The sequence below is a fragment of the Dendrobates tinctorius genome, unplaced genomic scaffold (assembly GCF_039654945.1).
Source record: "Dendrobates tinctorius isolate UK_male_01 unplaced genomic scaffold, ASM3965494v1 ptg000064l, whole genome shotgun sequence".
Classification (NCBI taxonomy): Eukaryota; Metazoa; Chordata; class Amphibia; order Anura; family Dendrobatidae; genus Dendrobates; species Dendrobates tinctorius.
The window spans coordinates 5,899,533-5,913,199 of record NW_027361732.1 but is presented as its reverse complement, the minus strand read 5'-3'; the positions used below and the strand labels follow the sequence as shown (position 1 = coordinate 5,913,199).

The 13,667-nt window shown below is 42.5% G+C and overlaps 1 protein-coding gene across 2 annotated transcripts in view; it reads left to right on the top strand.

The window, feature by feature from the left end:
- LRRC63 (leucine rich repeat containing 63) overlaps nucleotides 1-12,786 on the top strand; it is a 73,378-nt gene extending 60,592 nt beyond the window's left edge. For both annotated transcript variants that reach the window (XM_073580261.1, XM_073580262.1), the window contains exons 10-11: nucleotides 10,660-10,896; nucleotides 12,344-12,786. In XM_073580261.1, coding sequence (XP_073436362.1) covers nucleotides 10,660-10,896; nucleotides 12,344-12,527 — 421 coding nt within the window. In that variant the 3' untranslated portion in view covers nucleotides 12,528-12,786. The remainder of the gene's footprint in view (nucleotides 1-10,659; nucleotides 10,897-12,343) is intronic.
- The last annotated feature ends 881 nt before the right edge of the window (nucleotides 12,787-13,667 follow it).

Sequence of the window (13,667 nt, the reverse complement as noted above, 5' to 3'; positions counted from 1 at the left end):
ATACCTTCGCTGCTATGTTTGCCATTTGCAAGATGATTGGGTAAGGTTACTCCCCTTGGCCGAATTCTCTTATAACAACTCCCAGAGTGCCTCCACCAAACAGTCTCCATTCTACGCTAACCTGGGATATCACCCTAGCATTCTTCCCAGATTACCGGTAGATACATCTTTACCAGCAGTTGCCGACAGGATCTCTTCACTTCAACAGAACCTTGAACTTCTGAAAGAGACTTTGGGTTCCGCACAAGAGAGGTACAAGAATGCAGCTGACAGATTTCGCAAACCAACACCAACATTTAAGGCAGGAGATTTAGTCTGGTTATCTACGAAGAATTTAAAGATGAAGATCCCTTCCCCTAAGTTGGGACAGAAGTACATTGGTCCTTATAGGATCAGTGGTCTGGTAGGTGCTGTTGCATGTCGCTTAAAACTCCCAAGAACACTGAAGATACATCCTGTCTTTCATACTTCCCTACTAAAGACTGTAGTACCAAATCCTTTTCCAGGATGTTCATCTCCTCCTCCCGATCCCGTTCTTGTGGATGGTCAAGAGCAGTTCATCGTTGAGAGGATTCTGGATTCAAGAATCTACAGAAATCGACTGCAGTATTTGATTAAATGGCAAGGCTATTCCTCAGAGGAGAATTCCTGGGAACCCGTGGATAATATTAACGCCTCCCGACTGATTGAGCAGTTCCATCAAAGGTACCCTGGCAAGCCTGGTTTAGGGTCGTCCGGAGGCCGTTCTTGAGGTGGGAGTAATGTCAGTATCTAGTCCTGGAATCTGTTTCTCTTGCCCTTAGACTTGCCCTTAGTTAACATGGATCTTGATGTTTCCACGTCGGCCATCTTGCTTCCTGCCAAAGCTGTATATAAAGCCAGCACCTGCTCTGATTCATTGCTTGTGTATTATGTATTGGACTTTGTGCCTCTGCAGTCCACACCATGGACTTACTATCCCTGTTGGTCCTCTCTTAACGGCGGAGTCCTCTGCCAACCTGCACGTCTGGATCCCTGCTTGCTGACCGAGTGATTGCTGAACACTTGACTTCAGGAACCTCTGCCTGACTACACCTGCGGTGAAGTAAGAACTCCAGCCAGCTAGTGTGTTCCTCCGCTCTGCAAGAGTCTGTGTCTTGTGCCCGCATTGCTCAGTGACTTTGCATGCTGTGTCGCAGAGTATCAGCTCTGCTATTACCTTTTATCATATTGACTGAACATTTATCTGGACTTATATGCTATATTGCATTCAGATGTGCAGGTTGGCAGAGGACTCCGCCGTTAAGAGAGGACCAACAACCCACAACCCACTGTGTCTGTAGTCTCTTTGACCTAGCCACTGGTGTCCAGTTGTATCCACTAGTATCGTGACAACCTTCTTTACTTTCTAGCCTTCCATTGCAACTGTCATTACTTGTACTACTCCTGATACGTAGGCTACACTGGTGTAAAATGTGTATTCCCACACCTTCTATCAAACCTCTGAGGCCTCACTTTGTTTTTGAGAAGCACTTTGTTCCTGTCATTGAAACTTATGTAGAGGTATCAAATTGAAAATATGTAACATATATATTCTTATATTTCCATGTATGTTTTTTGAATGTTTATGAGCACAAGTTCATGGTTTCTCAATCCCGAGGCCAAAGCAGGACAGAATATTGGTCATAAACCACAATCATGTGTCAGCACAATCTGCGAGTATTTCACACTCTCCCTTATGGGGCTGAACCGAGAGCTGCAGCATCTTTTTCATTCATTGCAGTATAGGAACAACGAGCACCTTCAAACCAATTTCTGCTTCCTCTATTCAAATTTTTGTATTTAAAATGAAATAAACATAGTAGCTAAAGAGACTTTTATAGCCAAGATGTTTCAGCAATGTCAATAGCTGCAGAACGCTCTCCCAGCTTGGATTTAAGATATGTCAATGACATGGAAAGGGGTAATGAAAAACTGTCACCCAAATCCATTTTTTTTTCCCATGTGGATGAAACAGCAATTTTAGGCCTGGGTCACACTTGCGAGAAACTCGCACGACTCTCGCATCTCAATACCTGGCACTTCCGCCAGCACTCGGTACCGGAGTGTATGTCTGCATGTGTTTCTTTGCAGCTGAGTGTCTGCGGCAGTGCCGGGTATTGAGATGTCCAACTCGTGCGAGTTTCTCCCCCGGCCTTAGATTTATATACAACATATATTCAGTGAAATGTGAGGGTCATTCACTTTATACAACTTTAAAGAGAGTTTGTCAGCAGTATTGACCCTGCAAAACTTCTGATGTCGATAGATAGGAGAAGTGCAGTGTCGTTAGATAGGAGAATCATTGTGTAAGATTTTTGCAGCAGCATGACCGAAAATTGTGTACCGTATATACTCGTGTATAAGCTGAGAGTTTCAGCCCATTTTTTTGGGCTGAAAGTCCCCCTCTCAGCTTATACGCGAGTCATATACCAGGGGGGTTGACGGGGGTGTCAGAGTTCATACTCATCCCCTCCTGTCTCGTCTCAGCAGCCCCCCTGCTTGTTCCATGTTCTCCGCGTTCCTGCTTCAGCGGTCACGTGGTACCACTTATTAAAGTCATGAATATGCGCATATACATGAGTTTAATGAGCGGTACCACGTGACCGCAGAAGCAGGAAGAGCAGCGGCGCCGAGATTGTGGAACAAGCAGGGGGGCTGCGCTGCAGAGACGAGCGCCAGGAGGGGGTGAGTATGAACGGGAGGAGCCATATTCACCTGTCCCCATTCCACCGCTGCTCTGCTGTCTTGCATCCTCTGCAGTGACATTCAGGTCAGAGGGCGCGATGACATAGTTAGTACGCACCCTCTGCCTGAACAGTCACTGCAGTGCCGGCAACGCTGATGAGCAGCGGGCAGCGACTGAGGTGAGTACACAGGTTTTTTTTTGTAACGGAGGCAGCAGCAGCAACATGATGGGGCCACTCACTGTCCTCATTATCTGGGGCCAGTCACTATGCAACAAAACTGGGGCCACTCACTGTGCAGCAAAACTGGGGCCACTCACTGTGCATCATTATTTGGGGCCACTCACTGTGCATCATTATTTGGGGCCACTCACTGTGCAGCAAAACTGGGGCCACACACTGTGCAGCATTATCTGGAGCCACTCACTGTGCAGCATTATCTGGGGCCACTCACTGTGCAGAACAACTGCGGCCACTCACTGTGGAGAACAACTAGGGCCACTCACTGTGCAGCATTATCTGGGGCCACTCACTGTGCAGCATTATCTGGAGCCACTCACTGTGCAGCAAAACTGGGGCCTCTCACTGTGCAGCATTATCTGGGGCCACTCACTGTGCAGCATTATCTGGGGCCACACACTGTGCAGCATTATCTGGGGCCACACACTGTGCAGCATTATCTGGGGCCACTCACTGTGCAGCATTATCTGGGGCCACACACTGTGCAGCATTATGGGCCACTCACTGTCCTCATTATCTGGGGCCACTCACTGTGCAGCATTATCTGGGGCCACTCACTGTGCAGCAAAACTGAGCCACTCACTGTGCAGCATTATCTGGGACCACTCACTGTGCAGCATTATCTGGGGCCACTCACTGTGCAGCAAAACTGGGGCCACACACTGTGCCGCATTATCTGGGGCCACTCACTGTGCACCCTAGGCTTATATGCGAGTCAATGAGTTTTCCCAGTTTTTTGTGACAAAATTAGGTCGGGTCGGCTTATACACGAGTATATACGGTAGTCTTATTCTCTCCAAAATGGAATTTCACCAGACCTCATCTTTAAAGAGGCACTATGAATTTTTTGATTCCCTAAACCTGTGTAGTGTATATATGTGTATTAGGCTATGTGCCCACGTAGTTTTTAGGTTGTGCGGATTTTGTTGAGAAATCCGCACGACAAAAGTCCTGCGGTTTATCTGCGGATTATCCTGCGGTTTTGCCCTGTGGTTTCACACCTCATAATAATAAGGTGTGAAACCGCAGCGGAAACCGCACAAAGAATTGACATGCTGCGGATTGTAACCCGCAGCAAATCCGCGCGGAAAAATCTGCAGTATGTGCATTGCTTTTTTTTTTCCATAGGAAATAAAGGTACTGTACAACGCAGCAGAATCCGCAGCGTGTGCACATACTCTTAGGGTATGTGCACACGTAGTTTTTAGTCTCTGCGGATTTTGTAGAGAAAACCGCAGGAAATCCGCAGGACAAAGTGCTGCGGTTTATCTGCGGATTATCTGCGTTTTTTCTGCGGTTTTACACCTCATAATGGATGAGGTGTAAAACCGCAGCGTTTCTGCACCAAACAATTGACATGCTGCGGATTGTAAACCGCAGCAAAACCGCGCGGAAAAAAACGCAGCATGTGCACAGCTTTTTTTTATTTCCATAGGAAATAAAGGTACTGTACAACGCAGCAAAATCTGCTGCGTTTCTGCAGAGCCAAAAACGCTGCAGAAACGCAGCAGAATCCGCAGCGTGTGCACATACTCTTATGTAATGTAGTGTTAGGGCAGAGACAGACTGCTGTATAACTCGTTCGATCATCGCTTCGCACTGCATGAACTGGCACAGCACCTCTCCTGACCTGAGTGTCACAGTGTAATGTATTTCTATGCAGCTGGTAAGCTCAGGTCAGGAGAGCCGACAGCAAGAACGAGGTTTACAATGCAATCCTCGCACCAGTTATATAACAGACTGTCTCTGCCCTAAGTGTGATAGGTCTTGTTCATATGTTCCTTTTTGCTGCTTTTCTTAATGCAAATTTTCAGCTGCGTTTTACAGTACCAGCAAAAGCGATGAGATTTCAGAAATCTCATGCACACAAATTGTTTTTTTTCATGACCGAATAGGAAAACTGCGATGTTTTTAGAAACTGCAGCATGTTACTTCGTTCAGCGTTTTTGCAGCGGTCTTTCACCCATAGAGAGCAATGAGTAAGGCTGGTTTGACACTTGCGTTTGGAGGTGCAGCGGACACTCACCGTGAAGCTCCGCCCCCTACCGTGCCTCCTCCGGTCAGCTCCGCCTATGGGCGCATGCTGCTGCATGCGACCTGCGTACCCTATCTTTAGCATTGGGTACGCAGACCGTGCGCAGGTATGCTTTTGCCGCCGCATGCGTCCTTTTGACGGTTCCGGCGATCGCACCAAAATGCAACACGTTGCATTTGGCGCAGGTCGCCGCACCGTCAAAAGGACGCATGCGGCGGCAAAAGCATACCTGCGCACGGTCTGCGTACCCAATGCTAAATAAAGGGTGCGCAGGTCGCATGCAGCAGCATGCGCCCATAGGCGGAGCTGACCGGAGGAGGCACGGTAGGGGGCGGAGCTTCACGGTGAGTGTCCACTGCGCCTCCAAACGCAAGTGTGAAACTAGCCTATGTGCAAAAAGGCAGGTATCAGGTTTTGCTGCCTTTTTGGTTCAAAAACCTAAGGAAGTTGCATCATATTTTCTTTTGGGGCACTAAACTCTTATCAGGATGCGCAAGAGACAATAAAAACGCAGAAAAACCGGCTTTTTGTAAGCAGCTTCTTTACTGCCAAGAGACCAGGTTGTGCCTGCAAAAAAAAAAAAAAAACGCAGCAAAAATGCAATGTGTGAACATATCCTAAATATTCTTAGTGTTTGATGTCTTCCCCAGTTTTCAGCACCGCTCCGGTCCTCTTCCGACTCATGTGACTTGTTAGATCTTACTTGGGTCTGTGTGTGAGCTGGAAGTCGTGTTTACAATGTAAGCTTATGGAACCTGACATTCCATTGCTTTACACTGTAAGGGTATTTTCACACGAGTGTATAAAAAAATCGGTCAGAGTTTCATCCAGAAAAATTTGATGATTTCTTTTTTTTTTGTCGCTTGTCATCCATGCGTAGTCTGTATGCAACCCGCTTTTTTGCAGCAGCAGCTATTAAAGGGATCCTGTCACCATGAAAGTGCAGACCAATCTGCAGGCACTTTGTTACATTGTAGTGGGAGCTGAGTCGTTTAAAGGGTTTGTCCGGTCTGAATTGATAAGTCTGCAGTTACTGTGTGCTGCGAGGATAGGCCGGTTTGTGAGCGGGAACCGCAGTGATGCTTGTGATATGTATACTCCTGGGCAGAATCCATCTAGTGGGCTCTGCCTTGCTCCATGCACTTGTATTGAATGAGGCCGCACCTACTAAATGGCCATGTCAACTGGACGGCCGCATCACTAGACGGGGCGCGGTCTCTCTCTATACAAGTGTATGGAGCGATGCCGCAACCACTAGACGGATTACACCGGGAGTAGACATATCGCATTCATCATTGCCATTCCCGGCTCAGAAATATTAACGCCCTTACCCTACATTTCATACACATTTGCACAGGTTTACAGAATAAAATATTTTTTTTGTGGGAGTGCTTCTTTAAATGATTCAGAAAAAGATTTAACTGAACACTATTACAAGTTAAAAAAATATTTTAGGGTCTGGGGTTTATTTTTTTCAGCAGTCAAAAACACCAAGTTTTCTAGGGGAAACTGCTTGAGGAAACTCTTTCTTTGGGGAGCTTTGAGGAGTTTTTAATTTCCGTGAAGCTTTTTTTTTTTTTTTTTTTTTGCTGCCTTTTGATTGGACGGTGCCTAGATTGTAGCGTTTTCAATCAGGTGACACTTTGAAGTGACATCCACTAACCTTTTCATTACTAGGCGTTTTTGAAATACTGAAGTATTTAAAAGGCACTCAAAACACTGGATAAACATGATCATCAAGTCGTTTTTCCATAAAAGTGAAGACGAAGATTCTTTTGGGCATTTTGTGTGGACGCCTCAAACTACATCGGAAAAAGACGTAAACTTTTATGCCAGTGGTAGATTAAAAACTAAAAATCTGATAAACAAATTCTGATATTCACTTTCTTGTTCTTGTATTTTGCTCTGCAGTCATTTCTAGGCAGCGATTTTTTTTTTTTTTTTTTTTTTTTTTTTTTCCCCCCCCCATCACTGCCTCCCAAGAAATATGCATGTTTTATTTTTTCAATGACATAGCCACATGAGTCCTTGTTTTTTGTAGAACTAGTTGTATTTTTGATATTTAATTTACTAAAAAACTTTTAAAAGGTTTTATTTTTGTGGAGTAGAATGGAACAAATAAAACTATTCTGTAACTTTATAGCATTGTTTTTTGGGTTCTGTTTTGATGGCATTCCCTGGGCAGTAGAAATTTTAAATTTACACACTGGCTTTCTTTTGTGGGTCAGTATGGTAATGGTGATACCAAATTTATAGAGTAGTAGTATTATTTTTAATGCTCATAATGTTGCTTTTACATAAAAAAAAAAAAGAAAAGAAAAAAGAAAAGTTATGGCTCTGAGAATAAGGTTACATAAACTAAATAAATGATATGGAACTTGTGTAATGGCTCTTCTCGGGGGTGCTGCAGTTTATATTTACTACTGTGTTAACCAACAGATGTGGTGGTATCGTTTTACATATTTATATTTTATATACAACATATTTTAGTATTTTTTGTTTAGATTTTTTAAGTTATTATTGGAGAAAGATTTGGTACTGTATTTTATTCCTGACTATTTGCCCGTTTGGACAGGCCAGCAAACATCTGAAGAACAAGCGAAATGCAAGTTTAAAACCGGACATGTGCTGCCAATCACAAGGTGTTCTACAGACACAGAAAAATGATTTTGTAACTTTTTTTTTATTCACATAGATTTCTGGTTGACCTGTGTAAACAGATCAGGAAACAATCTGCGATATTCTTGTATGTCTTCGATCAGCGGTCATTTATCAACCTTGCTTCTGCCATGTAAACCTGTCATTTACCTGTCAGTGTGATGCTAATTAGCCCGGCCATTACTCACTATTGTACTACAGGAAAGATGTATATCTTTGTACCGTGTTAGCCAGTAGATAGAATATTTAGAATTGAGAGTCCTCAGTGGTTGATACCTTTTAATGGCTAACTGAAAAGATGGTAACACATTGCAAGTTTTCGAGGCTACGCAGGTCTCTTCATCAGGCTAGACTAATACAAAATCTGAAGAGTCACATATTTATACACAAGACAGCACAGAAATAACGCAATAGATAAGACAAGTGACGTGAAGCAGAAGTCATTATGGGAGAGGGATAAACATAAATATTGGAGCAGTTCATAGATAAGGAGCGTGAAAGTTTTATTTCCCTCTGATTGGGGTCTAGTTCTGTGTTGTGATGACCCTAGTGGTCTGAAGAGCAAATTCCTTAATTGATGTAAAAAGACATAAATCCATGTGACACATTCATTCCTGCGCTGAGTGTGTCAAAAGTTGTCATAAATTTGTACTCCCAGACTCTTCTCTCTCTCTGAGACTTGAAGTTACCTTTTAATATAAGTAATTTAATATCCATCATGCTATGACCAGGGATGCAAAAATGTTTTGCCACAGGTAGATCCATTCTTTTTTCTCATTGTGTGACGATGAGAATTCATCCTTGTTCTCAGTTTTTGCTGTCTCCCCCACATACAGACCCCCAGCTGGACATTTAGTACAAATAATTAAGTACACTACATTAGATGTAATGCAGCTGAAAGTACCTGGGATCTTGTAGTCCTAATGTGAATTGGGGATCTTTATCTTGTCTGTGGTCATTATATATGGACAGATTTTACATTTTTTCTGGTGCAATTTGTTACCATTTTTTCAGTTAGCCATTAAAAGGTATCAGCCGCTGAGGACTCTCAATTCTAATTATTCTTCTTCACTATTGTACTGTGATCATTTGGTTGGTGGCTAATTATGTTTTTCTTAGCATATTTTTAGGGTCATGCTCATGTCGATACATCACATTTATTGCAGCCCAGGTTTTTATTGTCAGTAGATGGTTAATACAGTAGTTTTGCTGAACCGTGCAGATACGATGCGGTTCTTCAAAATGCCTCAATGCAATTAGCTCTGTAACTGAGTAAAAAGAACAGTGTGTGCCTGACTAATAAAGAGGTAAAAGGCAGATCGGAAACAAGTATTCAGGACATCTACATCATCAGTGAATACTTGTGCAATATGCAAGTGTATATAAAGGTACTTTGTTACTGAAACATCCAACTTAAATAGTCAATAACTAGATTTCTCCGAGGGGAACCCTGAGCCAAAAAACACTAATCAGTATAAACATCCTCTAATTAGAATTCATGCAACTTTGATAAAAATTATTCATTCTAAAATATGTGATGAATTGATATTCACACAGGTTTTACTGTGCCCCAATCCTTTGGTATCAATACTATAACAGGAGACTACAGTTTTACCTATGAAAGGGCATCTGTCAGCAGGTTTTGCTATTTAATATGAGAGTAACCTAATGTAGGGCACGTGAGCCTGATTCTGACGATGTATCACTTAGTTTACTGGGTGCAGCAGTTGTGACACTTATCAGAGTTTTTACATGTGGCGTGCAGCAGAGCTGAGAAAGCTGACCCCGCCCACACCAGATTCTCTATGTACATAGTCTATTGACAGTGAGCTGCTTATCAGAGGAGGGGGCGTGGTCAGACCAGGGCTCAGGGGCTGTTGAAGGAGTTGGCGGATGTTTTAGTCCAGGTCTGGGAGAAGATCCCTCAGGAGACCATCCGCCGCCTCATCAGGAGCATGCCTAGGTGTTGTAGGGAGGTCATACAGGCATGTGGAGGCCACACACACTATTGAGCATAATTTCCCTGTCTTGAGGCATTTCCACTGAAATTGGATCAATCTGTAATTTGATTTTCCACTTTGATTTTGAGCATCATTCCAAATCCAGACCTTCATGGGATATTCATTTGGATTTACATTGATCATTTTTATGATTTATTGTTCTCAACGCATGTCACTATGTAATGAAAAAAGATTTGCAACTGGAATATTTCATTCAGTGATATCTAGGATGTGGTATTTTAGTGTTTCCTTTATTTTTTTTGAGCAGTGTAGTTCTATATATAATGGCTCTGCATAACCTCGTGCACACCACTGATTGATAGCTCTCTGTTTACATTGTGCATTGGCTGAACGCTGCCAATCAGTGGTCAGGGTGGGGTTGCACAGAGCAGGAGGACTGCATGACACAAGACAATTAGTCCTCTAGTGATAATCTCCTGCTGATAAAACACTGATTTTATTGATTTTACATTAAGCAGTCCAGTAAGTAACACATTGATGGAATCAGGGTCTCTGTCTCAACAGATTACATTGCAAAAACCTGATTTCCTTTAAGAATAAGCAGGCACATGTTTTAAAGTTTTTCACCATGAAAATATTGAGCTCAATCTATATAATATTGGCACTACATGCCCTATTAGTGTATATAATATAGCGTTTGTAGCCACTGTTGGATGTATAAGCTTAATAGGAATACATCCAAAAAGGCCGACAGTCTAGATGGATGCCTAAACATCTGTCCACAATGGGGACCAATTGCAAAAATGAAAAAAAGTATACCGCACAGCATAGGATTTTTTTGTGGTGTCCCGCTGAATTAGAAACTACCCTTTGCTATGCCGTTAAATAAAAATGATGAGGCTGCAGAGAAATCAGATGGAGGCAAAAAGCCCACACTTTGGGATTCGGCTTGGTGAAATGAGGCTATGGCAGTGGAAAAGTATCAGGAAAAACTTTTGGGTTTTCGGCTAAACTCTGAAACTGCGGGACATGTGTAAATGGAATAAATGTATCTTCCTAGGGCGCTGGAGTTCCTAAACGTGGAAGGAAATAGTTTACCTGCATTACCCTGTGGAGCGCTGAAGCTGAAGTTAAAACACCTACGTGTGGGGAACAATCGGATGCACCCTCTGTTCTGGGGGGAAAACACCCGCATTCAACCACAACGGCTACTGGACTTGGCAGCCATGTCCTTTGGCAAAAACATGTTTCGTTATTTCACAGCTATTCCTAGCGAAGTGACACACATACTACAGAAGTAAGTCCTTCCATCCTCTTAGTTGTAAGTATAATAGCAAAATTGGGTGTCAGGAGTAGAAAGTGCCACAAGTACCTCTATATATGCCTATTAAGAGAATGTGAAAATGTAGCATAGATGTTCACACATACAACCGCATAATAACATAACAAACAGGAAGTTACAATACAGACCATGAACAGAGAAAAAGTGAAATAACAAGTAATAGAAATATTAAGTCCTATGAATATTGTACCAATCAGCCTGGTTCGCACAGCACAGGTATTATTGCATCCAGTGTAATACGTAGAAATCATCAGGCCCCATAGCAAAAGTCCTAAGTGCTCCCCTTGACCACACCTCTCTCCCCCTCAAAAAAAATTACAACGAAAAAACAGCGGAGAAGGTTGGGTCACGGCCCATCGGCATAGTCACAGAAGGGTGTATCTCTCAACCTTCAAATAGTGAAAGACACGTACTAAAGAATTTACAAAGTAATTTTGCCTCTACTTAAGCCCCTTAGTGTTCCCACCAATTATGAAAGCACTTCATGGCCTCCATAAAGACTGATGTCAACTAAAATGCCTCCCCCTCCCCAAAACAGTATGATACACCCCTGAGTGAATTCCCCAACAGTACCCTCCACACGTAAAGTATAATGCCACCACAGTTCCCCCAATACAGTGATGTTCTTACTGTTCCCACATACATATTATGAGTCCCCCGAGTGACTGTAACACATTATGATGGCCCCACAGTCCCATAATACAGTATAATGGCCCCCACAGCCCTCCACTCAGTATAATGGATCACACACAATGTGAATGCCCCCACAGCTCCACACACTGTTTGACCACCACAGTCCCCCCACATACAGTTGATGGCCTCCCAAGCTCTCCACACTTTATGATAGACCAACATCCCCCTACACACATTATGATGGCCTGAAAATATATACCCCGCACACAGTGTATCCACACACACACACACAGTATATCCTCATAAACAGAATTATAGCTCCATACTAGTTGCTGAAAAAAAGACACATCTAACCACCATTCCCCCACTGATCCAATTTCTGCAGTGTGTTTTCTGAAGCTCCATGCAATGGGCGCATTGTAGTGACGTTATTGTGCCCGCTGCACTGTGAATCAGAGCTTAGTTGCACAGAGTGAATGATGGAACAGTGGGCATCCTAATATATACAGTAACGGGCCAACATAGGAACTCCATACATATCACACATTGTTCCAGAATATGTTGGCGTTAGATGAGTAAAGATTATTATTGTAATTATTTTGACTAGTTTTAGGTCTGTCCTTTTCCTGCCTTGAAGACTCACTCTAGGCTTTGATGTAGATTCTAGGTTTTCCGTATTTTAGTTTATCTGCCCTGTGTGCACTTGACCTTAGTTTGTCTTAATGTTAACAACATCTAAGTTTAATATGATATTCCCTTTTCTATCCAGCTTAACAGTCTGTGACTGCTGCAGAGGTGTCTTATCAGGGGAAGGACTTCGCTTTATTCGACCTTGTGATAAAATCTTTGGAATCCGCAAGCTGCCATTTATCTTTCATAGCTGCTCGTCCTCCTGTTACAGAAGTTTTATGTGCCAGACAGAGTCACTTACTCATCATCTCTATGACAGTTGATGTGCATTCTTCATAGTAGTTAATGAACAACATCTTTTTAAGTAATGAGAGACCATCAAGTCCCAAGCCGCCACCCTTACAATTTACAGGCCTATTCCTTCCATCCAGGAAAGTAACAAACATTTCTACCTGTTCAATAACAACTTTAAATTAGCACTCCCAATATTTTTTTTATAAGCTAAACCTGTGTAAATGTGTGTTACTGTAGTGTAAGTGTGTTAACCCCTTTTACCCCAAGGGTGGTTTGCACGTTCATGACCGGGCCAATTTTTATAATTCTGACCACTGTTCCTTTATGAGGTAATAACTCTGAAACGCTTCCATGGATCCCACCAATTCTGACATTGTTTTCTCGTGACATATTGTACTTCATGTTAGTGGTAAAATTTCATTCAAATAACTTGCGTTTATTTGTGAAAAAAATGGAAATTTGGCGAAAATTTTGAAAATTTCGCAATTTTCCAACTTTGAATTTTTATGCCCTTAAATCACAGAGATACGGCACACAAAAAACTTAATAAGTAACATTTCCCACATGTTTACTTTACATCAGCACAATTTTGGAACCAGATTTTTTTTTTTGTTAGGAAGTTATAAGGGTTAAAAGTTGACCAGCGATTTCTCATTTTTACAACACCATTTTATTTTCATGGACCACATCACATTTGAAGCCACTTTGAGGGGTCTATATGATACAAAATACCCAAAAGTGACACCATTCTAAAAACTGCACCCCTCAAGGTGCTCAAAACCCACATTCAAGAAGTTTATTAACCCTTCAGGTGCTTCACAGGAATTTTTTTAATGTTTAAAAAAAAAATGAACATTTAACTTTTTCACAAAAAAATTACTTCAGGTCCAATATTTTTTATTTTACCAAGGGTAAAAGGAGAAATTGGACTGCAAAAATTATTGTGCAATTTGTCCTGAGTACGCTGATATGTGGGGGGGAACCACTGTTTCGGCGCATGGCAGAGCTCAGAAGGGAAGGAGTGCCGTTTGACTTTTTCAATGCAAAATTGGCTGGAATTCAGATTGGACGCCATGTCACATTTGGAGAGCCCTTGATGTGCCTAAACAGTGGAAACCCCCCACAAGTGACCCCATTTTGGAAACTAGACCCCCCAAGGAACTTATCTA